Source organism: Macrobrachium rosenbergii, chromosome 52, assembly GCF_040412425.1.
Source record: "Macrobrachium rosenbergii isolate ZJJX-2024 chromosome 52, ASM4041242v1, whole genome shotgun sequence".
Lineage (NCBI taxonomy): Eukaryota > Metazoa > Arthropoda > Malacostraca > Decapoda > Palaemonidae > Macrobrachium > Macrobrachium rosenbergii.
Window position 1 is genome coordinate 17,578,656 of NC_089792.1, and position 26,710 is coordinate 17,605,365.

The 26,710-nt window shown below is 36.5% G+C and overlaps 1 protein-coding gene across 1 annotated transcript in view; it reads right to left on the reverse strand.

Moving 5' to 3' along the window:
* Positions 1–9,671: 9,671 nt before the first annotated feature.
* The window catches only part of LOC136833899 (uncharacterized), a 93,006-nt gene continuing 75,967 nt past the window's right edge, over positions 9,672–26,710 (reverse strand). Inside the window, exon 2 of the mRNA XM_067096190.1 lies at positions 9,672–10,631. Within this exon, the coding sequence (XP_066952291.1) occupies positions 9,706–10,053 (348 nt within the window). The 5' untranslated portion in view covers positions 10,054–10,631 and the 3' untranslated portion in view covers positions 9,672–9,705. The remainder of the gene's footprint in view (positions 10,632–26,710) is intronic.

The following is a 26,710-nucleotide window of genomic DNA, read 5'->3' on the forward strand; positions in this document are numbered from 1 at the left end:
GTGTATTATAGAAAATACGTGATATAAGGCCATTTTGAGAGAACTTGTCAGAGAATCGATGTCCTTGTGTAGATTTTCAGGAGACAAGCGTGCTAAAAGTGTTAAGTTTAAAGCTTTCATAGCATTATCTACGAAATTAACGTCAATTTCTGCGTAAGCTATAGGTATTAATATCAACTGTTCTGATTTTTGTCTTATTTTTGTCTTAGTAAAGCATCTAAGAATAGAATTCGGTCCTCCAGTTCTCTTTCGGCTGTAAAGAAAACTTTCTGTTGTGTGTTATTCACGTAACTCGAAATTTTTTGTCATCCCCTTTATTTTTGGAAATTATTTATGTATCATCAACGCACCTTGTATATAGGTCTGAAATCCAGGGGACAGCTCGCAACCATTTTTTTTTCGTGATAACAAAGGAAGAGGTTTGCTGACTTTGCAAAGAAAGGTGAACCCGCTGTTGAAACCTTTCTTTTCATAGTAATTACATTTATGAAATAAATATCGTCTGTGGTTAGCTCGAGAAGTTTTTAGAAATTCTTTCTCTGGTGTACTCATGAAATCCTCGTTGTGATCGTGCGTGTTTTGGTATGTATAGTCGCAGTGATTGGCACACTGGTATACAGATAGGTTACATGAAGGCTTGGGATGTCATTTTATTAATTTAGTGATTGATTTGCGGTCCTTGGAGAGAGTGCTCGTTGCTTGTATATTTACAAATAATCGGAGTGATGCATTTTTTCCATATAGTTATCAGTTGTGAAAGGTGACAGCGGAGGTCTTATGAGTTGTAAGGCCATATAATTCATAGTGTGGATCTTGTACTTGTATAACGTTTTATACTCCCTCTCCGGTAGTATTGTCCTATTCAACAAAAACCTGTTGAACCGGTCTGTGGCATCATGTGAAAGTAAAGGGTAGTTGGGAATGGCGTCCGTCTTTGATAAGGGTCCTATCGGTCATGATAACACATCTTACTGAATCAGGCTTCAAATTTAAGAATAGTAAATAATATCTGAATCTATAAGGAAAGGAAAGCTTGCTTTCTCAAGTAGTTTGTAGAATATCCTGGCGTAAGACATTATTTTTCAAAACATGTTTAAGGTCACCAGAATTAAACTAGTCTGCTAAATGGTAATTCACAAGTTGACAATACATAGAGTCTACAGTAGAATCTAGACGTACATTAAATTTAAATTTTGATACGTTCAAAATTAAACTGTGATCCAGTCCAAAAGATAACTATCATTTTATCCTAACAGAATATATTCTGTTTGTATATTCCGAATTAAAGAAGATGATTTGTAAAATTCGCCCAACTTTTATCATTTCCGATCACGAACGATAGACAGTGGAAGCTTAAATTTACCTTTATTTTGTGAAAGTATTGTAACAGGTAAAACACTTCACATTATGAAAACATTTAATTAAATTGTCCTTGTCCTTGAAATGTCCTCTTCTGGTCAAGTTAATGCGTGATCAGAAATCTTTGCCAGCGGAAATCCTTCCGCTGTAATCCCGCCTGTGTAGTTTAAATTTCCCAAATTTAAAAATTTCTGAAAATGTAACGGCCAGCTTTGCTTTCCCGTTTTCTTTAGTTGGTTGTTCCCATTGGTCGTGCTTGGGTCCAGGCGTCCCGGTTTTAGTGGCGAACGATAATATCCGATACTGAGCGGTTGGAAGGAAACCGCAGTTGAATAAAGAGCTGGAGAATGAGTAGAACGTTAAGCATTTTCATATTTATTTGACACCTAAAATATGTTTCAGTCATATCTGAGCTCATAATCACGTTCCTTGGGGAAAAAAATTGACTGTAGAGAACAGGAGGTACGTTTATATTGTGAAATAGATAGAAGTAAAACGGGAAAATCTTATTTTTTTTTTTTTATACCACTCGCTTCATGAATTCGGAAGAGTTAGAAACTATTTTATGATGATGGATAAAAATATGACAATGTTTGGCTCTGTCGTTATTCTTCAGTTCCTTATTAAATTGTGCAAACTTCATTGTACGTTACGCGGTGGAGATCAACAGTCACTGAATTAAGTTGTTCAGCGACTTATTTTCCATGCTATTTTCAAATTTTGTTACTATATCCCAGTTTATCTATTTTAGGACTCTTCAAGTCTCCCATTTTGTAGGAGGCGGTGTTCCATCTCTTTGTTGCGGCTGGATATTATCTTCTTTTTCAAGTTCCTCTCTCCTTCGGTCTTTTGCAGTGAGGCCAATAGTTAGTTCGCTTTATTGACTTTTACTTAAAGAAGGAAAGGATTTGACTATTTTTTGCTAGCGTTTTGACCCAATCTTTAAAGCCAGAATCGTGGAGTCGTAAAATGTTTGCGACCAATCAATACAAAATGGAATATCGCAAACGAAGCCATTCCGTGAGATATTGCAGTCGAAACCCGAGCAGAATCTTTATGAGGAAGGGGCTCAGTAAATGATGTGATCAAGAGTGTGTCGGATTCCATGATGGATATTGATGTCAGCATAGTTGAGACAGTAGCCTATTAACTTTCTTGGAAATCCATATTGTAGCGCTTACAGGAAAGCTTAACTCACTCCTGCTTTGCCATTGAAGATTCATTTTTTCATTTGGCTACTCGTGAATTTTGCTTTTTGCCACGTAACTTTAGCTTTGTATTCTTTCTTTGCCGTCCATCAGTAAAATTAAAGAATAAAAGTGTTAATGTTGTGATTCAGATCGCCTCATTGGGAACTATTAACTGACAATATATATATATATATATATATATATATATATATATATATATATATATATATATATATATATATATATATATATATAAACACACACACGTTATAGTTTTTGGTAGATTATTGTGGTTGTTCAGTATGCGGTGTGGGCATAAACATTTCAAGATTGAAGTAGTTTGAGACATAGAATCTTGAATGCTCATTCAGAAGGCAGTTCATTCAGTTAACTAATATGCTCCTCTAAATTAGCCCATAGCTCATTCTTCAAATTATATTTGAATCCTTTGGTAACTTCTGAAGACATCTTGGAAAGGCACGCAGTTGGAAGTGCTGATAATTAATCAGCTACTATGGATTAAAATAGATTTTGTAAAGTTTATTATGAAATATTAGAGTCAACTGCATATCCAATCTAGGTTTAATTTATTTTGTTACATATAACTTAGAAATTTATATTTAGGATTAAACCACTTGCAGTGTGTTATCATGTCTGAAGTGTTTGTGTATTGTCAGGAGAAGTTATATGTGAAGAAAAACTGAAAGCCTTTAGTGCTGTTTTATTAAAGGTCTGTTACACTAATCACACAAGTCACTGTTAACTTTTGCCATTTAATCATTCGATAAATTAGGCAGTCAATAACGAGTTCTCTCAAACAAATGAAGCTAATTATCAGTTTCATTTGTCAGACGAACTTGTTTTTGACACCCGACTGGTTTTTATGTGGACGTCATTTTATGGGTAACATTTTGGAATCTTGAAAATTCGTTGTAGTTAGCTTCATTTTATTGTTATGTTGTATTAAATTCTTTCTTGTCCTTTTTTCTTGCTTATTCCCATAATCTCGTTTTTTACCCATACAGTTTTCACAAAGATTGGTAAATTTTTCCGAAAGTTTTCAATTGTTATCGATTCTGTTGTTCAGTCGTCATGCTCCAGTAGTAAAGAGAGAGAGAGAGAGAGTTTGCTGAATGGTATTCAAGGTTTTAAAACTCCAGTATCAAAGGGAAAACATGTTATTTTGGTTTCTCTCCAGTACACTTGTATGCACTATTATTTTTCTTCTGGAAACTCGAACAAAGTTGGGGAAATGTTCTAAGGATTTCAGACGATCTTGGGATCGTTAGCCTTGTGTCTTTAAGCCTATTTTTTTTCCCCAGGATCTTTTGAAATGTATTATTGTGCTGAAGGGCTGCTCCCCCGGTCGAAGTGGTTTTGATAAAAGGGATGCAACTTTTCGTTTCAGTCTTATTAATCGAAGCCTTCGAACAATTTTGAAATTTCTAGTCTCTTTCATCGTCGTAGAATCGCCTGACCTTGTGTATTAATGTTTGGGGATCGGCATTTACCCTGAATTAGAGGATTATGCCATTTTTAGCAATCCGCGGAACGGATTGCAATCCGAATGAAGCTAAATCAAACGCACTTCGGGTTGATTGAAGCTTATACATAAAGTAGGATTAATTCGAGCTGTTTGGTGTGATTTGTGTTCATTCAAGGAGAGTGAGTTTCACCGCGGATTGGCTTGATCTAATACACGTCTAATTAAGGAGGCTCTTGAATCGCGGTTGGAGTGTAGATATCTTGGTCATTTGAAGGTCATAGGTCACTGTCATATCACTACATAAAATCTCTAATTTAACTTATCTTTTTCAGAAGATATTAACTTTTAGAGTGTATCGCTTTTCATATGACCATTGGAAGCACTTGCAGTTGAAGTTGAAAGTCGGGGTAATTGGCGCTGGTACAGCTGTTGGTTCTAAAGGTTCAATTTTCGGTTTCTGTCGAAAAAGTATTTTTTTGTTTTGTGTTTGTGTGCGTGCGCAAACGTGAATATAGCGCAGTAGCGCTTTCCTGTTTTCAAATCATCCTGTCGATTTAAGAACATACTTTTTCACCCCCACTTCCCACTCTCTTCTCGTTTGTCTTTAGAACTGACGCTTTCACAGCACTCAGGGGCGTCATTTCAGATTTTTGTTGGGAGGGCAAATACGGTTTGGCGAGCTATTTCATGTGCCTTTTGAAGCACAGAAAATAGATAGATAGGTCGATTGATAGATATAACAATGTGATGACACATTTGAATTTGGTAGGAATAATGGAAAACCAGCTGCTGTTACTTCTTGGGGCTTGGGGGCCGGGTGAGGGGGCAAGTTGAGGCTGGTTGGGGGGCAAATTGAGCCTTGGAGGTAGTTTCAACCCCCGGCTCCCCTAGATGACGCCCCTGACAGCACTGTTCTGTCAGAAAATACTTCCTTAAAAATATTGCTTGTTCATTTCAGAATGCTTGGTGGTAATACTACTGTAAATAGTTGATGATTATTGTTATATCGAGTATTTGAAGAGACATGTTTGGTAAACGTCATAAGTGTTCCATCGCAACAAGAAAGACTTTTTCGAGATCCTGTGGCAGAGGGAGAGATCACGCTAAAGTACTTATCAACAGAATACAAGATTAGTCTTCTTATTTGAACCTGTAGCGTGCCTTGCAAATATTGTTCACCGCCATCTGATAATCTTAGCGATAAAATAAAGTAGAGAAATTGAAAAGGATTTGCAGAGCGAATTTTTAAAATGAATTCTTCAGTTTTAAAGAACGGTATTTTTTGAAAGCCTGCTTTGAAAAATAAAAGAGTGATTTTTTGGGATCATTACCTTTTTTTTAATATTGCACTTTTTTTGACTAGTGCATGATTACAAATGGTATGGATATCAAGCAACAAGGAGATTGGGGTTATTGTAGAAGGTCGGAAGAAAAGTTATAAATATTATTGCCAGTGACAGTGATTTTGATACTTGGGCACAATGATACATAATAGAAAAATGTTGGGTACAAGATTCAGTACCTGCTGGTATTATTACTATTTCTTCTGTGACTACCAGTATTACGATTCCTAATAATATTTATGAAATGCAGGTTCTCTCTTTGACTTATTTTGTTGCATATATGTGGAATATATGGGCTGGAAAACCGCCGTAGTTAGTCATCTCGTTTGTTTTGTTAAGATTTTGTGGCAAAGGTTTGCTGACAAACATTCATCTCAAATAAGGAATAGCCCACTTACGGAGCACATAGCCTGGGAAGTTGTATAAAAAAGTTTTTTCTTCATTCTTCTCGTTTCTCGTTGGTGACTTTGTGGCTTTAGGAACATGGAAAGGTAATTTAGTTCGTTTTTGCTTCATTTAGGGCGTAGCTGCTTGAGCTAATGTCTGTAGTCGCAGAACTTTGTGCAATCTGACTTACAAATTAAGTTAATACTCTTCCCCTTGGATCAGTCTAAGTGAGTGTGGGAAAGGAGAAACGATGTTGTTTCTTTGTAAAATGAAATTTACAGAGAAACATCTTTGTAAATTTCATTTTGTTAAACCCAAAGACTCTTACTAAGGAAACGAAACGATACGTTGATTTATATGAAATATGCGCAAATGAAATTCCTTCCCAGAAGTAAATCGCCATGCATCTCAAGCAGGATTTAAAATCACATTGCCTTTTAACTAGATGTACTGGTGATGTAAATTCTTCTATGCTGTAGACACTTGCTTTTCTCAGATGAGGATTGGCATCGTTTTATGATGCTTCCACTGATTATCTTTGAGAACGCTACCCCTACAAAGAGCCGCCTAAACTTATTAAGACGCGCTTTCATATTGTTTCAATTATAAGTATGAAGCATGAGTAATATTCTTACGGAAAAGCCAAAAATGTAGTTGACTTGCTGAGCCAGTTTTCAGTAAATAGTGTTTCTGTGTTGCAGAGGGAAAACCATGATGAAGAGAAGTAAAGCAGTATACAGTTGAAAATAAAAGTTAGGAACGATTAATAAACCGTGAAGTTTAAATTACATAACAAAAGCTGAACCGAGAACCCTGTGATGTCTGGGAGTTACAAAGGTTTCGATAATTAGTGAGGCGATACTCTCGTGATTGGTCTTTATCTGAGAGAGAGAGAGAGAGAGAGAGAGAGAGAGAGAGAGAGAGAGAGAGAGAGAGAGAGAGAGAGAGAGAGAGAGAGCACCTTGCATTTAAGATAAGATATTTCATTGTAACGCTATGCCTTCGGAAACTGCTTCGAAAAATGCTTCATTGAAATAAACAGAGAAAAAGGAACTTTGGAATAAATGGCTGGCTGGGAGCCACCTCTCTCATATTTTGCAGCATGCCTCGTGCAGTCGCGATGTCTCCCAACCTTTATTCGTTATCATTGACGTGATTTTTACCTGCTCGTTTCCCTTGCTGATCACTGCACTGATTGTTGAGTTGAAAGTGTTGTTAGTTCATTCTGAGGGAGAAGAAGCTCCTCTATTATTGGAAAATTGGGCCAAGTGGGTTGAAGTTTTGATTTGTTTCTTGTAATGTTACTGGGGTGGTTCTTATTGCAGGAAATTATACGAAGTTATTTTTTTTTATTAATTTTTTCTCTTCTTTTTATGAATGAGGATCTCGAAGACCACTCATGGGGTGTGGCCTAATTTTAGTTTGATGGAGTTGAATTGCATTCCTTCATCTTGCCAGCGATTTCAACCCTTCAGATTTCAAGTATTAATGTGCTCTCGTAAATTTCTCTAATATATTAATGGTCTTTCTTCTTGCCACCTTTTAATTTTTTCGGTTTTACATAGTACATTTCTCTCTGAAACGTTATGTTCTATTTTGATGAATTACCAAGTTTCAACACATTTTATCATAAACTTTTTCGTAGGTCTTTTTTCCCCGTTGATTTGCAATTGCCCCTTCTGTTGTCATCAAATGATTAGGAAACATTAGATCATACAATGCAGCACTGTGGTCTGTGAAACCACTTCATGGTTTGTTATTACACTATGAAACCCAGTTCCTTGATCACGTCCATTTCTTGCCTCTTAAAATGCTTTTGTAATTTAGTTGTTTTTCTAATGTACAGTATCTGTAATATATATATAGTGTGTGTGTGTGTGTATACACACATATATATATGTACATACATATATGTGTGTGTGCGTGTGTTGAAATAATTTTGGGATATTCGATACTCTTGTTTTTCCCATGTGTATATTTGTATTTATCTATCCACTTTTCAGGAAATAGACCCAATTCATTTTACCTTATTCCCACGGAGGGAGAACGGCCAGGGCCTGTTTCCCCCCCAAAAATTAGTATTGCTTCTGCTTATCCTAAGCAGAGAATTGGCGCCATGGTGGACAGTAGACCGTTGTGGTTGGAAAGCAGAAGAGAAAAAGATATAGATCTCATATATTTAGAGAGTGATTCTTTTGAAGAGCTACGCCAAAGGATGAAGCGTTATTGAGATAAAGATGTTTTATCTTTTGAAATTACAGGGTTAGTATTACAATGTTAGGCGACAGCGCATTACGTCTGTTGAGTGGTGTGGGGGTAGATACAATATTAGTAAATAAATTTATAATTTTTTCTTGTTCCAGTGTTGTGCAGTTTATTTATTAAGCTCATGTATTTTTCAAGAGCTTCATATAACTAAAGGGTTAGCTATCTTTTCACCGTCGCTGGGATTTTAGATTCTTGAAATCATTGTGCCATTTAACTTATTGGCATATATATACAGTATATATATTGTATATGCCATGTATATATATATCATGTTATATATATATATATATAGATAGATAAATATATATATATATATATATATATATATATATATATATATATATATATATATATGCAATAGCTTGGCATCACTTTATAAATATACAAACCCGTAGAAAATGGGTAAATCATATTATGTTTCTGATGATAAGCCCAGCCCTGATCACTCTTAAATAAAACAGGATAAGATGGCTCACATGGTTGTTTTAAGATGAACTGGTCAGTCTGTGTAGCCCAGAGGCTTACTTGTTCGTTTGAATGATGTTATTTCAGAACGTTCATTTTGTAGGGACGCGTACTGCCAAGTAGTGACGTGGGTTGTACTGCGAATCTAAAAGATGTTATTGCGTTACACTTAATTGCTGTTGTCCAACTGTTACAGCTAATTTTTATTGTTTTACTTCTGACTTTCTCGTAAATATATATGGAGTGCAGAGTAACCAAAATGATATGAGAATTCTGGAAATGGTTGTAAGAAATTGAGAATGTTGGCTTCCTATCTGCAGTAAAATTATGCTTTGACTCTCTCTTATAATCCCTTTTCAGTTTTACTTCTATTGACTGCATCAGTTGTACAGTCTATACACACACACACACACACACACACACACACATATATAATATATATATATATATATATATATATATATATATATATATATATATATATATATATATATATATATATATATATAATTTTAACGTAAAGATTTAATCCATTATTATTATATGAACATCATTTTATTTTTAACTGAAACTTTAATGAAATACATGCTGACATGAGTAAGGTGTTTTCTTGAATAAAATAGAGTCAACTGTATGTTTTTGGAGACAAAGGTGTTGAAATAATTTGACAAATATGGTATTGGAGAAATAAAGAATATGGTGATTGCATATTGCTGCTTTAATTGTAGAGGTGTCGATGTATAATTATTTCACATTATTTTATGGAAATAAGATATATGTTAAACATATGGTCTGAATATTTATAGGTCAGAAAGCGTCTGTATATTAATTTGAATTAATTAATATTAATAGAAGCAGGCATTAAGTGACAGTTGTGACTTTATGGAAAGTATTAAAAATGTCCCTCGGTAGGTTTTAAAAGTAGGTACTTTTTCATTTAGCACTTGTTAACCCCATTATTCAGCGATTGTATTTTTTTACTTCCAAGTCAGAAGTGATCTATTGCAGAATTATATGATATAGCTTGCCTGAAGACAAGTTCGAAAACCTTTTTAGATTTTAGGGAACAGTTTTGAAATCCAGACGACAAACAAATGAGTGGATATCAATCTTGCAGAAAGCCAATCAAGGAGGTGTGAGAGAGAGAGAGAGAGAGAGAGAGAGAGAGAGAGAGAGAGAGAGAGAGAGAGAGAGAGAGATGGCCTACTCACCCAATGAACGTAACAACGCCGACTCTTGCGACGTTAGTTTCGATGATCTTCCAGGTCCTCTTGATGGTCTCCTTCTGCTCCTCCGTCAGCATTTTGGGAGGCTTCTGCCTCTCGGCCTCCTCCAAGGCCGTGAGGTTGGGCGGTTCCCTGGCCTCGCCATCTTCCCTGTTGTCGGCAGATGTGGCCTCTCTCTCGCTGTCGTCCTGATCCTCCGTCGTGGAACACCTCGACAGGCTGGTGGAGTCCTTGTGCCTGAAGGACCTGTATCTACGCAGGATACTGCTGCTCCTTGACTGCCGCCCTTGCGATTCTATCGAGTCTTCGCGAGTGTAGTTGTTTCCCATGACGTTATGGCGAGGGGTTCTTTCTTTCAGAGTGTTTTCTTTTCCCTAAGTATTTTTTCTCTATTCTTAATGCTTTTATTCCATCTTTTCACTGTTCGTTGTTTTCAACACGCGGCTCTTTACACCATAGTTTGTTTCTGAAACATTTTCAATTTTCATTTTCCATTATTAGATCTTTACCCGTCGCTGTTATGTTTTCACTACTTCGTTTTCACATCACGTATGAACTATTTATTCTCGAAAAATCTTGACTCACTTCTTCATTTCATGTCTTCTATGCCATTTTCAAACTCGTGTGTTTAGCTCACAAAAGCTCTGCATTTTGGTCATATTTTGTTCGAAACAGCTCAAGATTCAGGGTTGAATGATTAAATAATTTTTGCTGTCTTCTTGTACCACATACTTACCCTCACACGTTCATGTTTTTCTAACACATTATTCTTTGAAGTGTATCTCATAGCTGTTCATTTTTTGTGGTGGCCTTATTTAAGTTTTCGTAATGTATTTGATTAAAACAGCTGCCATGTTGTTTACACCAAGGTAGCCTTTCATACTTCCAAAATTTATTTGTGCCGAATCTGAAACAGAAAATGAAATAGTTACATACATAGTTTATTATTATAACATGCAATAGATAAATCACCTAGAACAGAATATTGTCAGTGACTAACTTACGCGAATGAATCGTGGAAGCTTAGTGCTCAGTGGTTTCCTCCTTAATTGTCAAGTTGCAATAGCATCACTTGCTTTGTTGCAGAGATACAAATTTTTGTTATGACTGTGTGATAATGATAACGGCACTGGTTTCCTTAGTGTTTAGAATGAGAAACGAATGGAGTATTTATTATGACAAAAAAAAAAACATAATCATATATAAAGTTTTTACTTGCATAGTATTTTCCGAAGGTGATTCGTTGTTCAGCTGTCATGTATTTTTAGATTCTCCGCTCTCTCTCTCTCTCTCTCTCTCTCTCTCTCTCTCTCTCTCTCTCTCTCTCTCTCTCTCTCTCTCTCTCTCTCATACGAGGCAAGAAAATATTTGAAAGTATTTTTTTTTTTTTTTTTACGGAAAGCGAGTTTGCCTCACAGATTGTAACTACTTTAACCCTTGATTCCTTAATCTCACTATAGATTCATGTTTGCGCGCTCTCTCTCTCTCTCTCTCTCTCTCTCTCTCTCTCTCTCTCTCTCTCTCTCTCTCACAAGCTTGCAAAATGCAAATATCTTCCACAGAAAAAAGGTCATCGCTAAATTGTGTAAAACATATATGAAAGAAAATATTTCAAGCTAAAAAAAGGATAAACAGAAGAGGAATAATATCTTGAAAAAAAAACGGTTCAATGTTTTGAGCACGTTTTCTGCCAAAGTTTTATTTTAAAGAATTAAAGAACGTGAGAAATGGCGCGTCACGCGGAAAAGGACATTTCCATGTAATTGCATTCTTCCCATTACCGGTTAACGAAGGATAACCACAGCAAAATACTTTGGGAATGTGTGTATGTTGGACCTCTGGTTTGACGGAGCGGTATTGGGACGAAAGGGCATCCAAACACAAAGATTTCCAGCAGAATCTCTTACAGGTTGTCGCAAACTTACAAGCAATTTTCGAAATCTTTCCTAAGTTGAAGGTGCTTTCGACCAGATTGCTTTGTTCCAAAAACACCAAAATGGCAAACAAAATTGGCAGGGGCCCCCACTGTAAACAGTTTTACCCAGGTCTAGCGGTAAACAAACGTTGTCATTTAATATAACTTCAGTTTTTTCAGTAACTTTTATTAAGCATAAAATAACGGCTTTTAGCTTTCAACTTACTCTAATGACCACCAACACGGAAGGCACTGCAACGAACTCCAGAAGACTAGGTAACTTATCTTAAGAATTGTCAGTTTTCTGTTTGTGATATTTTTGTCTTGAGTGAGATATCTGTAAATGCATTAGCTAAAACTGAAGATGTCTAGGTCATTAATTGCATTCGTAATCGGTTATGATGATTTGAAACCAAAGATATTAAAGGTCTTTCTTCTTATACTGTAATCCTTCCTAACTGTGAAATTTTGAAAGCTGGTGCGTTAGGTCATACTCTCTGCATAGACAAATGTCCTTATCTCAATACCCAAAACACACCTGCTGTGGTAATAGGAAGGATAACGTGAATGATAAACCTGATCTTTAGAAAAATTACAAGGTTTATCGTCTTGAGGGAGAAAATAGATTCGGAAAATGAAAGAAAGGGCTTCCTTTTGAATTTCATCGAAACAACATGATTTTTCATGGGGAGACGGATTGTTGCAACATTGCTCCAGACATTTATTTTATTTTTAATGTATTTCTGTATTTAATTTTTTCTATACGCACTCGGACAAAGACACATTTATATTTTAAATTTGTATCTATGATATTCGATTTAATTTATGCTACTAGATTGTCATACTATTACTTCAGGAACAAGCAGATGTCCGTTCGTGTTTTGCAAGTCTATCGAGTGCTTGACTTTCAAGCCATACATAAAGGAGGAACTGAGAAAAAAAAAGCCTGCATTAGGAAAAGAGCAATTCAGCCACCAACACTACTTCGGTCGTGGATGCTTTATGTAGTTAAATTTTTCGAAAAAATAGAGTTATTGTAAACTGATGGACCACTTTGCTTGCAACATCAGTTTGCTCTAAGGATAACACGTATCTTTCAACCAAGCAATGATAAGGTATACCTCCAGTCTCTCTTCGTGTCACCTTAACGTCAAGTGTTACTCTTTACCCTCTCGTTATGTAATAAGTGCTTTTCCGTACCCTTTTTTCTTTCTCAAGTAAACTTCTGAAAACCCTTCCTTGAAAATCATGAATTTTCAGCCATCAAGCATATTTCCAAAAGTATTTACACAAGTCTTTCCATTCCCCATTACTCTGGGAACTCCATAACTACCAACAACTTCATATCTGTTTCCTCAAGCTTGGCAGTTAAATTATCTAGCGTAACCACCCTTTCATAATCTTCAAACCAAGTCGGACTTAGGGCGTTTTCCCCTTCAAATGATCCACAGCCTTCCATTCGCTCTCTTTCCTTGGATTAGGCCTACTATACATTTGAATCCCAAGCCATTGGCACTTCCCATGGCAGTAGTGTCCAGGTAATATACATCCCCATACATACTAGTCATGACCCTCTACATACATTTTATATACATGTGTATGTATGTATGTATTTATGTGTGTATATATATATATATATATATATATATATATATATATATATATATATGGACATATGTACGTATGTACAGTATGTATATATAATATGTGTATGTATAAAGTATGTATATATACATATACCTATATATATATATTGCAATGCAATTATGTTTATAAACAATCATATATAATCAATCATATATATTTATTGTTATGTTAAGGGTTGTTTATTCGTTGATCGACTGACGCTAATCATTGAACATCGGATGATTCCATGAGTGTTAATGGCAATATTTTACCTTTAAACGGCTGTAGTTGACTGCAATAAAATTCAGTTGTTAACAAATTAATCTAGCGAATAACTGCATTGTAGCCTCGTTACCTGTAGATTGAATTTAAGGATTTCAAAATGTATTATCGGAACATTTGCCAATTCTCAGAACTCGATTACAGTCTCGAACAATGTTATAGCACTCTAAACGGACAGCAGGTATGAAGATAATGTGTAAATTTTATCTTTATTTTTACTGAATTCACCCTGTTCGTTTTCATTTGCAGTTTAAAGTGAGTCTTGTCGTGAAAATATAGGGAACATAGGGGTGAACGGAAACTAAAATTCAGGACACTTCAAGAATAGAGACATTTTAAAAATGATAATTTAATATCAATACTCTCTCTCTCTCTCTCTCTCTCTCTCTCTCTCTCTCTCTCTCTCTCTCTCTCTCTCTCTAACTAACGAAAAGTGGTATTGGAAATAAATTTCGGACTTCTTATATTTCGACGCAGAAATTGCTTTTTTAATAAAGTTAGTGTTCAATTTAAAGACAGAAAAAGATATGCTCCAGTCAGGAGCGAGCATTATTAAGGAAAACTATTCCATCATATACGTAAGCTTATGACATCGAATATCGTATTTCTGGTGCAGTGCTACAGATTTTATCAACACATATCTGTTGTACAGTGTGGATTAAATCGTCAGTAATCTGAATTTGTAACTGAATTTGGCACCATGATTGGAACAGCTAGATTTCCCTTCATGTAAATATAAATGTAACCACATTGTTTAAACGCACACACATATTTGTATGTGTCTGTGTGTGTAATTTATTTTATGCACTTAACCTTTTTCACATGCTTTAAACTATTGATTCGTGGTTGATACCCCTGTGCAGGAGAAATTCATTCACACCATCTGTCCAATCCCTTCTCGACCCTCCTTTCCTCTTCCCTTCAAAGATTGCTTAATTATACGCTTTTTCACCAACTTATCGTCGTCCATTTTTTCCACATGGCCAAACTGTCTCAAGCACTGATGCATCCGTTTACCTACGCTATTCTTTTTACCATTTTTTCTATAAAAGGCAAACAGCTCATCTCAACAGCTTCAACCTTGTTTCTCTCATAAACATTCCACATGAACACTTCACATCAGTAATGGGGAGTTTGTCCAGCAGTCCCTTGGTATTACTGTATCTCACCTTGACCTCCACTGAAAATTCCAGCATCTTCTGAATCTTTTGCATACATCCTGCAACTATTCTTGCCTCGCCTATGCTGTAACTGGCTTCTCCCATCCTACTTTTATCCGTTATATTTTCTCCCAAATAAGTATACCAATCAGCAGCTTCCATTCTTCCACCATCTATGTTATCATTCATTGCTCCATTTTCCAATTGACATTTACCTTCATAACCTTATTTTGCTCATATTTGCTTTCTGCTTACTTATCTTGCAAACACTTAGTTTCTGAATTTACTCTCTTTGTCTGCATGACTCATTCTTTTATTCCACAGCTTTGCAGCCACATCTAAACAACTTGAATCTCTCATCAGTATATCTTCTGTATTGATCATTCCCAGTGCTCTCCACATTGCGTCTCTTGATTCTGTCATAGAATTTTTGTATCCATGTATGCCACATAGAATTATTCCCTTGATTTTTAAACTCCTAAATAACCCTTTGATACCAAGAACTTGATACTCTCTCCTTATCTAAACCCACGCTGTCCTTCCGGTATCAGCCCTGTTTTCACTGATCTTTCTTTCTCAGTCAGAATCGTACTATATATTTTTGTTCCTATAATTCCTATAATCGTACTATACATTTTTTGCTCCTATAATTCTGGAGTCTCCTCCTGTGAAGATTCTTCTCTCTTTCAGACATACCTTACACACCCTGGTCAGCCACTCAGTTTCATATTGTGCATCATCTCTATAATCCTGTCAACTTATGCTGCCTGGATATTTTTCGGCTCTGTAACCATCATCATTATAACCTCAATAATCACTTCCACAAGCTTTTTTAACCCTTTACTACGCCTTTCTACTCTCGTGTCAATTAGTTCTTCCTATATTTTATTATCCACATTTAGAAAATTTTGAAAAGAATCAATCTGTCTCCATCGACCCAGGATTGCGTTTGCTTCAGGTACCATCTCTCCATTTACGTTTTTTTTTTTTCGAGATATTTCTATTCAGAGATATTCCTATTCATTAAACTTTCTCCGTATTTAGTTCCTTGCATATCAAAATCTTATTTTCCGTAAAGTACTTGTTCATCTTGTCTGTATTAGTTTTCTAAAATGAGAATTATTGTGCCGGCTTTGACTCTGTCCGCCCGCACTTTTTTCTGTCCGCCCTCAGATCATAAAAACTACTACGGCTAGAGGGCTGCAGATTGGTATGTTGATCATCCACTCTCCAATCATCAAACATACCAAATTGCAGCCCTCTAGCCTCAGCAGTTTTTGTTTGATTTAAGATTAAAATAAGCCATAATCGTGTGTCTGGCAACAATATAGGCCAGGCCACCACCGGGCATTAAGCCGAGACCACCGAAAGATAGACGTATTTTCCGATGTACAGCAATTTTTACTTGTTTTTATTATGAATCGTCTTTTCACAGTCATTGCAAAAAAAACTTTTTTTTTTTTTTTTTTTCTCCTTTCGCCAAACCTTTGATTTTCTCGTTCCATTGCTTATGTTTGTTATTCCATCTTGCCATCTTCCTTGAGCCACAGCCACCTTTTCATGTATCTGCACCAAGTTATTGGTTAACTCAATCAGTATGTGAATCTTACCTTTCTCGAATCTGAATGTGTAATCTGCAGTTTACGAGTGCTAAAGCGAGTGTATTTCACAATCATCACATATACTATGCCGCATAATATGATGTATTTATCAAAGGCAAAGTATTCATTCAGATTACGCTTTTGATGGAAACATGCCTCATCTGTGTGAATGTTTTCTTGCATATAAACATCAACCCGAATCACGTTCTCTCTCTCTAAAGCTTTCATCCGCTAATCAAGTTTATTGAATCTCCTTTGGGGATGATTGAACCTTAGTTTTAGGTCTCATTTTCAGATGTGTTTTCGAAAGTTCGTATTGTATGTGCTTAAATCATCAGTATTTGTTACTCATTCTAAAATTAATGGAAGGTTCTAGAAGACGTATGTTTTCACAATAAAACAAGTAAAAAATGTGCCGAAGTTTCTTCGGCGCAATCGAATTTTCTGTACAGCCGCCACTGCGTATTATCAAGGCCACCGAAAATAGATCTATCTTTTGGTGGTCTCGGTATAATGCTGTATGAGCCGTGGCCCATGAAACTTTAACCACGGCCTGGTGGTGGCCTCTCTATATCGTTGCCAGAAGCATGATTATGGCTAACTTTAACTTTGAATAAAATAAAAACTACTGAGGCTAGAGGGCTGTAATTTGGTATGATTGATGATTGGAGGGTGGATGATCAACATACCAATTTGCTGCCCTCTAGCCTCAGTGGTTTTAAGATCTGAGGACAGACAGAAAAAATGCGGACGGACAGACAAAGCTTTTTAACACAATAGTTTTCTTTTACAGAAAACTAAAACTGCCACTATTTGCCGATATCGATCCTTTGTAGGATCTTGATTTTAATGTGATGTTTGTGCACTTGTAGCGCGGGTAGCTGCTGAAATAGAAATTTAATCTGTCAGTTTGTGAAATTTCTTTTTAAACTTATTTATTTTTACTTTTCTATTTACATTTATTACGACGTCAATAACCTAGATGTTGTGACGCCAGTTTTAATAGACATAATCAATCAGTCATAACTCTCTCTCTCTCTCTCTCTCTCTCTCTCTCTTCTGCCGAGGGTTGGATTTAATGAATATATTTTCTCCATGTATACAGTGTGTATTTTTTGCATTCCACTCCTTTTCCATGTATAAAGTTACAGTGAATTTTGTGGGCGTTACGTGATGTATAACTAACCCCATGAGGGACGCATTTACAGTAAATATCTATTTAAATGTGTGAGTAAAAAGGTAGAGTAACTCTGAACACATACGCTCATGTAGTTAATGTGCCGAATTGTGACAGAGAAATTTTACATTTCTAACCAAAATTAATATAGGGATACTAGAATTTTTTTTGTAATTGTGTCCGCATTTAATGAGGCCCCAGCGTAAAGAATGTAGTAAATAGAACTAGGAATTCATTGTAATTTTCATTAATCACACAATATTAGTTGACTTGTAACCCCCAGAAGAGCATGAACAAAGTATACATTCTGTTTTAAGTTACAGAGTTGAGGAAGGAGGATGTGTTATGGAATTATTGAAGATGATAGACAAGAACTGGGTTGAAGTTTTTGCTTGTATCTGCAAGAACTTCCCTTGTAACAGGGTATATTTCGTAACGAAGGGCAGGGTTACTGGATGACTTTAAATTCTTTGGAATGAGAACAATTAAGTTTTTATGTACGTTATTTTGGCTGTAACATAACAAGATTTATAAAGTGTGTCGCCAACATTAGTATTCAAATTTCTTGTAAAAGTTGGAGCTGAGCGTTTATTCCAGCAAAATATGAAATAAAATATTCAGAAGCTTGAAGAAGTTAAGTATTTCTTAGTTAACCAGACCACTGAGCTGATTAGCAGCTCTCCTAGGGCTGGCCCGAAGGATTAGATTTATTTTACGTGGCTAAGAACCAACTGGTTACCTAGCAACGGGACCTACAGCTTATTGTGGAATCTGAACCACATTATGACGAGAAATGAATTTCTGTCGCCAGAAATAAATTCCTCTAATTCTTCATTGGCCGGTAGGAGAGTCGAATGCTGGGCCAACAGCGTGCTAGCCGAGAGCTCTACCCACCTCTCCAACGAAGAACTTTCAGAAGCTTGAATAGACAGTATGCTCCGTAAATCGTTCTGTCACGAATATGTTAATTGCACTTGACGACGAGAGAGCCAGATGGGGTGGACGAGGGGACGAATTCCAATCAATGATGTGGAATTAATTTTGAAATTAATCAGCTTCCGATGAAAAAATGACTGGCCTACATCTGTTAATTAGATCACGACAGTACATTGCTTTCTTTTTAAGGATTATTCACATGATGCTGTATTAATTACATTAATAAGGCCCTCAAATTTTATTAGAATCGGATGCTGGTAGTTTTGATGTAATACTTTCGAATTTCATTCAGGTCTAAGCCTTTTCAGGAAAACATTTCAGTCGAGTTTTCTTGACTTTTATGTAATGCGCTCTCTCTCTCTCTCTCTCTCTCTCTCTCTCTCTCTCTCTCTCTCTCTCTCTCTCTCTCTCTCTCTCTCTCAAATTCTTTTACATTTCAGTCGAGTTTTCTTGACTTTTATGCAACTCTCTCTCTCTCTCTCTCTCTCTCTCTCTCTCTCTCTCTCTCTCTCTCTCTCTCTCTCCTCTTCAGTCGAGTTTTCTTGACTTTTATGCAATTCTCTCTCTCTCTCTCTCTCTCTCTCTCTATCTCTCTCTCTCTCTCTCTCTCTCTTTCTCTCTCTCTCTCTCTCTCCTCTTCAGTCGAGTGTTCTTGACTTTTATGCAATTCTCTCTCTCTCTCTCTCTCTCTCTCTCTCTCTCTCTCTCTCTCTCTCTCTCTCTCTCTCAAATTCTTTACATTTCAGTCGAGTTTTCTTGACTTTTATGCAATTCTCTCTCTCTCTCTCTCTCTCTCTCTCTCTCTCTCTCTCTCTCTCTCTCTCTCTCTCTCTCTCTCTCTCTCCTCTTCAGTCGAGTTTTCTTGACTTTTATGCAATTCTCTCTCTCTCTCTCTCTCTCTCTCTCTCTCTCTCTCTCTCTCTCTCTCTCTCTCTCTCTCTCTCTCTCTCTTCAGTCGAGTGTTCTTGACTTTTATGCAATTCTCTCTCTCTCTCTCTCTCTCTCTCTCTCTCTCTCTCTCTCTCTCTCTCTCTCTCTCTCTCTCTTTCTCTCTCCTCTTCAGTCGAGTTTTCTTGACTTTTATTCAATTCTCTCTCTCTCTCTCTCTCTCTCTCTCTCTCTCTCTCTCTCTCTCTCTCTCTCTCTCGTATGTGTTTTTGTGAGCTTGTTTGTGTCTGTGTTAGGTTGGCCACAAAACAACCCAGTTTCAGGACAGACCTGCATCTTAAGCAGACCAGTATGGCGGGACTTTGGAGTCATAAAAAGACGCGATGAAGGAAGGAGAGGAAAACAATTCAAAAGACCGCTTCCTTTTGTAGTTGTTATTTCGATTGAGTGAATAATGGTTCAAGTTTTGGTTGTACTTGGAGTTACTCTTGGAGTTTTTGCAGAATTAAATTTTCATTTGTGTTAACTTGAAAATGATTTTGTTACCTTTCTCTGCATTCATTCATTTATCATTGGCACCATTGACGCTTTTTATGAGTGAGGCGTTTGGATAAACAGTAACATGTCGCTCTAGCAGAAAACCAGTGCATCATATTATATTAATCATTGCTCTCGATCCCAGAGGTGTACTGTATGCAATAACATTCAACCACTTTAACGTATTACTTGGAAAACTAAGTCCGATTCGTAACATAATATCTTTCCCTAAGCTGTAATACGCTCTGATTCAACTTGGCTGTAGTGAGAGCTGAAGCTCACTGCTTGACGTTAGTGTAATGCACAAACTATTGCCCGGTAGTTATGCGGTGTTATCTTGACCAGAAAAACTAATTCTTTATTTTAACAAGAAAATTTCATTGTAAAGCATTTAATGGTGGAGACACCACTGCAACACAATCTTAATCTTAAGATTATTTTTCTTCGTTTGTTTCTAAGTATAAGATGGGCCTCATTAGGTTCCTATGAGTTGTTTAGCTTCTGTGCCATAACTGCTATATTTATTTACAAAAAATGATAGATAGGCGGAGACTAGCTTTGCAGTCTTACAGTGGAAGTTGTCTTATAAGCTGGTGGCTGTAGGAGAGACATTGTAATCACATCTTCATGGTGAAGAGGAGTAAAGCTTATTTTTTTGTTCCTTAATATTCATTACAAATTCTCTATTGGAGAAAGAAGGGCCTAGAACAGAATAGCACCTACATGATTGTTTAGCAGCCATACTGTCTTCCTCAGGTTGATTAACACTAGAACGATCGAGCGGTCATTTTGATCCCAATTTCACGTTCAAATGTATGTATTTCCCGTAATTTTTCCCAAATAAACATGATTCTCCTTGACTTTTCCTAATTCACCGCGATGTATGATGAGCTTAAAGAAAGCTGAAATTAATTTATTGTTCTGCCTTCAACGGCCGAACGGTCATTATGACCGCTAGTTTACTGTATATGGGGAGTACCGTTGTTTATTATGATGTGGCAATATACACACATTTTGTGACTATCAATTATATAATTAGTTGCTGCTGATGTTAAATACAGTGAATATGTCCACGCGTTGTCTTTCGGGAAACGAAATTCTAACATTGTTGACTACAATAACCTCCGATTCCGAGGGTGTTGTAATGTCTGACGACGAGGAAGAAGAATATATTCCAAATGCTGAAAGCTCAGCCGCATCTGATGAAGAAGAAGATGGTAATAATGATGTCACAATACAAAATGGATATACTTTTGGTGAATAAGAAAATGAAGTAGATGTGGAGAGTCGTAGGAAGATCTGCTCCACGTTCGCAGGCATGGACGGACACACATTGGTAGATTATTGAACAAAATATCGACACCGGAAGTGTTGCGACCCAAATTATTCTACGAGAAATACTTGGACCTACATCGTTTGCCAAGCGTTAGATTATTCAAGGAAATATTCTAAGGGCTTTTACATAACTCACGACTTCTTTATCAAACGCATACAAAAGTGTATTTCAATTGAAGCTCGCATGAAACTGAAGAATGGTTCTTGGAGTATATCTGAAGAGGTATATGCGACTATGGGCCCGAGGAATTCTCGCGAAATGACAGCCAGTAGGACATCTTTGGTAAAAATTTGAAGATCTCCATTATTCCGTCAAGCAGTGTCAAGAATTCGTTTCAAGAAATTATGAGGCTCCTTGGATTTGATGTCAGATCAGCAAGATGCACTCGATTGCAAAGAGATAAATTTGCTTTGATTTCTGAAGTCTGGGACGGATTTATCAAAAGCTGTATTGCTTGCTACAGACCATACAAAAATATAACCGTGGATGAGCTGTTATTCCCAACAGAATGTAGGTGCCCATTCATACGGTATATCGCCTGCAAGCCAGACAAGTTTGGCGTTAAATTCATGTTCAGTAGATTCTCATGTCTTGGTAAAGACCACAGTCATCTTGCAGATCAACCGCTCTCTGATTATATTGTTCTTAAACTATAGAACCATGCACGGAAAAAGGAAGAAATGTGACAACGGATAATTTTTCATTACAATAAAACTGGTGGAAAACTCAGGCTAAGAATACGAACTTTGTGGGGGCGGCAAATCATATTCGATGGGAGATACCCACAGTTGATATGAGACCTGCTTATTAGTTCCTTTTTCGTTCCCAACTTGGAATGAAAATGTGTAAAAAATGTGAGTAGAGCAACGATCGTAAAATCTCTTTGCTCTTCTATAATAATAATAATAATAATAATAATAATAATAATAATAATAATAATAATAATAATAATAATAATAATAATAATATTATTATTATTATTATTATTATTATTATTATTATTATTATTATTCCAATTTGAAAGAGCTACGGAATCTGTCAGGAGACTCGTTTTGTTTCGGACGCACCGTTTTATATTTGGTATCATCATCCTTTGAGGAAACTGTGGGAAGAAAATCATTAGAATCCATAGATAGAAGTTGGCTTTTTTTTTTTTTTTTTTTTTTTTTTTGATAGCTCTTGGGCAAAGACGAAAATGACGTGCCGTCAAGAAAGAGAACGAGTTACTTAAAAGTTGCGTATATTCTATTATATCGCACGGCTGTTGCTGTCGAACTGTACTTTGAAATTGTTGTCAAGTTTGTGTAGAAAATTGCCATTTGTATTTGTCGTTGTGTGTGTTTGTGGATGACAGTCACAAAAGACAGACGGGCTGAGAAGGAGAAAAATAGAGTTAGGAACCGAATATTGCCTTTTAAGCGCATTAAGTTAATGAATGAGTCGTATCGTCTTTCCCTTATCGAGGCACAAAATATACTGTATTATTGAAAATAATTTGCATTGGTGCCCCTGTCATGTGTTTACTGTTATTCGTTGCTAGCTATTTGATTGTTTCTGTTTTATTTTCCTGTCTTTAGCGTAGCAGTTGTGTTTTATAGATCACATTAGAGAAAACTGTCATATGTTCGAAGGCTAGAACATTTTGCTTAGTCGCACATTTCTTAGGTGTAATTTAGAAGCTGTCTGTCGAGTCTGGCGCAGTGTAAAGTTCAAGTAGTTGTTGTTGATGCAAGACTCTGTCGTAAAGGATAGGCGTTCATGATTAGCACACCCTGAAGTTTGAAAAATCAAATACCGAGGTTGCCTTTAGATACAAAGCCAGCGCAGACGGGAACTTGAACTAAAATGCAGAACAGAAAAGTCCTTATGACGTCATACCATAAGAGAAATTACGGAAGTTCAGTATGTAGGTGAGATAATGATGAAAGAGAAATGGAGATGGCTTGGACATAACCTTCGCACAACCCCTGGGAAAATGGTATGTGACTGTGTCAACTGGGCTCCAGTGGACACCAGAAGTCATGGAAGACCCAGACCTACTCGGATGAGAACTTTGAGAATGGAGGCTAGAGATGATTGGAGATTTGTGGAAGATGAATCATGGAAAAGACACGATTGTCAGAATTTCGCAGAGGACAGTGCGTCACACGGCGTTGGAGGTGGTGATGATGAGTCCGTCAATCTTGGCAATATCTTTTAAGAGTTTTATTTCTTGTCACTTCACCCAAAAATCTTTGTGAAATGCCGGTGAAGCAGTGAGAAGCCGTTTGTTGTTATCATTTAAGCATTTTAACTCGACAACTCCTTCACATTACTAGATTCTCGTTGAGGTTACCAATAGATTTTCCTCTTAACAAGAACTGAAAGTAGAATAAGGTTCAAGTTGCACCTCCAAGTGAGAAGAGACCGGAGGTAAAGTGACGTCGCGCAAGGCTCAGGTAAAACGGTCTCCTGTGTGAGTGTGTGTGTGTGTGTGTGTGTGTGTGTGTGTGTGTGTGTGTGTGTGTTGGGGGCCGGGACTCTAGTAAACTGTATAGGAAGCGTATATTCAGAATTTTAGGCAATGTTTGTGAAATTTTTCCATTCGAATTCCTTTGATATTTTTATTGCATTTCTAGTTTATTTGATTTGCCATGTGTAGTCTTTCACGAAATCCAATTCGAAAGAACCTGTATTGGACGTTATTGTTCGTAAATAATTGAAAGATACAATGTCATCTACCATTTTTCCATCTAATGTTATTTCATCCTTTTTATACATTCTGTGGCCGTAATACATATGATTTTCGTCGATTTATCTCGAGTCCAGTTGTAAGATAAATCCTTTTAAACATGCTTTGTTTATCTAGTGGTGCTTTACTGAGTGTAGCAGTGCTATCTGCGTGTTGCAAGTCAGTCAAGTATCTGTCCTTACTCCAGTGCAAACCTTCTTTTTCGTGATAAAAATCCATGAGAATGTCAAACAGCAAATGTGATGTAACATAACATTACCATGTACCGAGCCAATGTTTACTATTAATTTACTTGACAAGACTAAAACATTAAGTTTGCATTTATTTTGTTCATTGAAAATTTAATTAGCTTTACATATTCAACGAGAATACCTTAGTGTCGCAATACCTTCCAAAAAATTGGCCTGTGGATGCTGTCAGATGCCTTCTCGTGATTAATAAAGCCCATGAGAAGGGGATTTTGAAATTCTATGCAATACTGCACAATATTCTTAACACAAATGTTTGATTTTTGATCTGTGCAGAGAAGGCGCGGACTGGAGAGCGTGATCTGTAGAGTGCTGGTGGCAATAAGACATATGTATGTGTGTGTATATACAGTATATGTACACACATATATATATATATATATATATATATATATATATATATATATATATATGTGTGTGTGTGTGTGTGTGTGTGTGTGTGTGTGTGTGTGTGTGTGTGTGTGTGTTTGTATGACACACATGGAAATAGAAGAAGTTTATATAATCAACAGAGAGGCAATGTGAATGGTTTTGAAAATGTATGGTTTAGAATACAAGTTGCCAACTTCCATAAAAAGTTAGTGTTAGACCCAAAGTATGTATTAGAACATGCAAACAGGAGAGTTGCTGGTTTAGTGTTAAAATGGGCCTGAGACAGGGCTGTGTTTTCTTTGCTGTTCCATATTGTTATGGAGGGTTTGCTGCAAGATGCCAAAGGAAGGTCCACAGAGTTAGGGGTAAACTTGTAGAATAAAGAAATGAATCATGGATGGAATGTTGAATTCTTGATGTTTGCAGATGATACAGAACTGGTTGTGGACAGCGAAGAAGAATTGCAGAAACGAGTAAACGAGTTTCAAATTGTTTGCAAGAGGGGAAAGAGTAAGGCAATGATAGTAAATGGAAACCAGAATGTGGAGAAGTGGATGTTACGGTGGGTGGGATAATGGAAGAAGCTTATTCATTTAACTGTTTGGGAGCAGGTATAACAGATGACAGTGGGATGAGAGAAGAGGTGTGTCACAGAATTGTTGAAGCAAGATTTGGAAGAAACCCGATTTGCATGTGGAAGCCAAGGTGGGAATGTATGGAGGGATTATCAAATCTCCTCTATTCAGTGGAGTAAGTGAAAGACTGATGTTGAATGCAAGTAAAGGAAAAGTGAAATGTGGGGATGAATAGGAGAAGTGGTAAAAATTGGTTAGCATAGTGCAGAGGGTCGGAGGATGGATATGGATATTTTCAGATTGATTGGTCCTGTGTAAAGAATTGACGATAAGTTGGTGAAAAGAATGCATAATTTATTAGTGATGAAAGGAAGGAGAGGGAGACATAGAAAAGGTTAAAGTGGAAGAGGTTTTGGAAGGTTAACCACCTAGTGTGGAAACTCGACACTGTAAAGGTGAATGGTGTAGTGTTTGTAGGGCGTTCGACAGTCTGCATTCTGTGTCAGTCCATCAAGTCGGTATTATTGCTGTCTTCTGCGCAGGAGATTCATCCTAGATTCAATAGTTAAATGTTTTCTTATCTCAGGCCATTCATTGATTTGGGAAACTGCTAAATATATGGATATGTACACACACATATATATATACATATAAAATTTGTGTCTGTGTATTAATGTATTATAATTTTTAAAAGGTTGCACTTGGAAAAGCACATTCTATCACTTTTGCATGTAATCTGATTCTAATTGGGCTGTTAGGTCGTATAATAAGGTTCAGTGTCCACCTCATTAAAAATAACTAGCTCGGTCCTTCTCAACATGCACAGATAAGTACCCTTATTTTCTTTCAGACGGTGTGCTGTTTTTCATATTTACGTCGAGCAAAGCATTCCCAAGGACTTGAGGACGAGGGGCTTGTGTCACTTTATACCCTCTTTGCAGGACTGTTAGGATGATTTGAATTCCTTTCGTATTGACACTTTTTTTGGAGAATTCAGTTTTTACCGAATAACCGGTTTGCAGTTTATAATTTTCATTTTATTTTTAATGGTAATATGCTTAGAATATCAGTTATTCGTTTATTGATGAAGTTGTAGAAGTACTAGTAGTAGTAGTTTTGTATTAAAGCTATTTGTAATTTGATCGAATTTCAATGGAACACACAGGAATTGAGTGACATTTATAGTAAGTTGCCATTCTTTGGAATGCCAATACGTATCGAAATAAAATTGGCACGCGTAATAAATGACAAAGACAGTATTTAAATAAGATTATTTACATAATATAGGTAATCAACATCTGAAAATAAGCTAAGTGGAAGAAGTTATTGTTGTATGGTAATTCCAGTGAAGTATTTATAAATGCATCTGTCCCAGGAAAACTTGGCCACAATTTTACATAGGGACAGGAAGTTAGTTACTCGTTATTATTTCTTATTTTAAAAATTGTACTTCTTTCTTCTTTTGTGCTGCTTCCTTTTTTACAGTGTCCATGTTATTCTCAGGAAACTTTCTAAGTTTATAGACTTTTGGCCATTATTCCAAAGTATATGCCGTAGCATATATGGTACCATCCAAAGTGTAGACCTTGGTACCACCCTTTT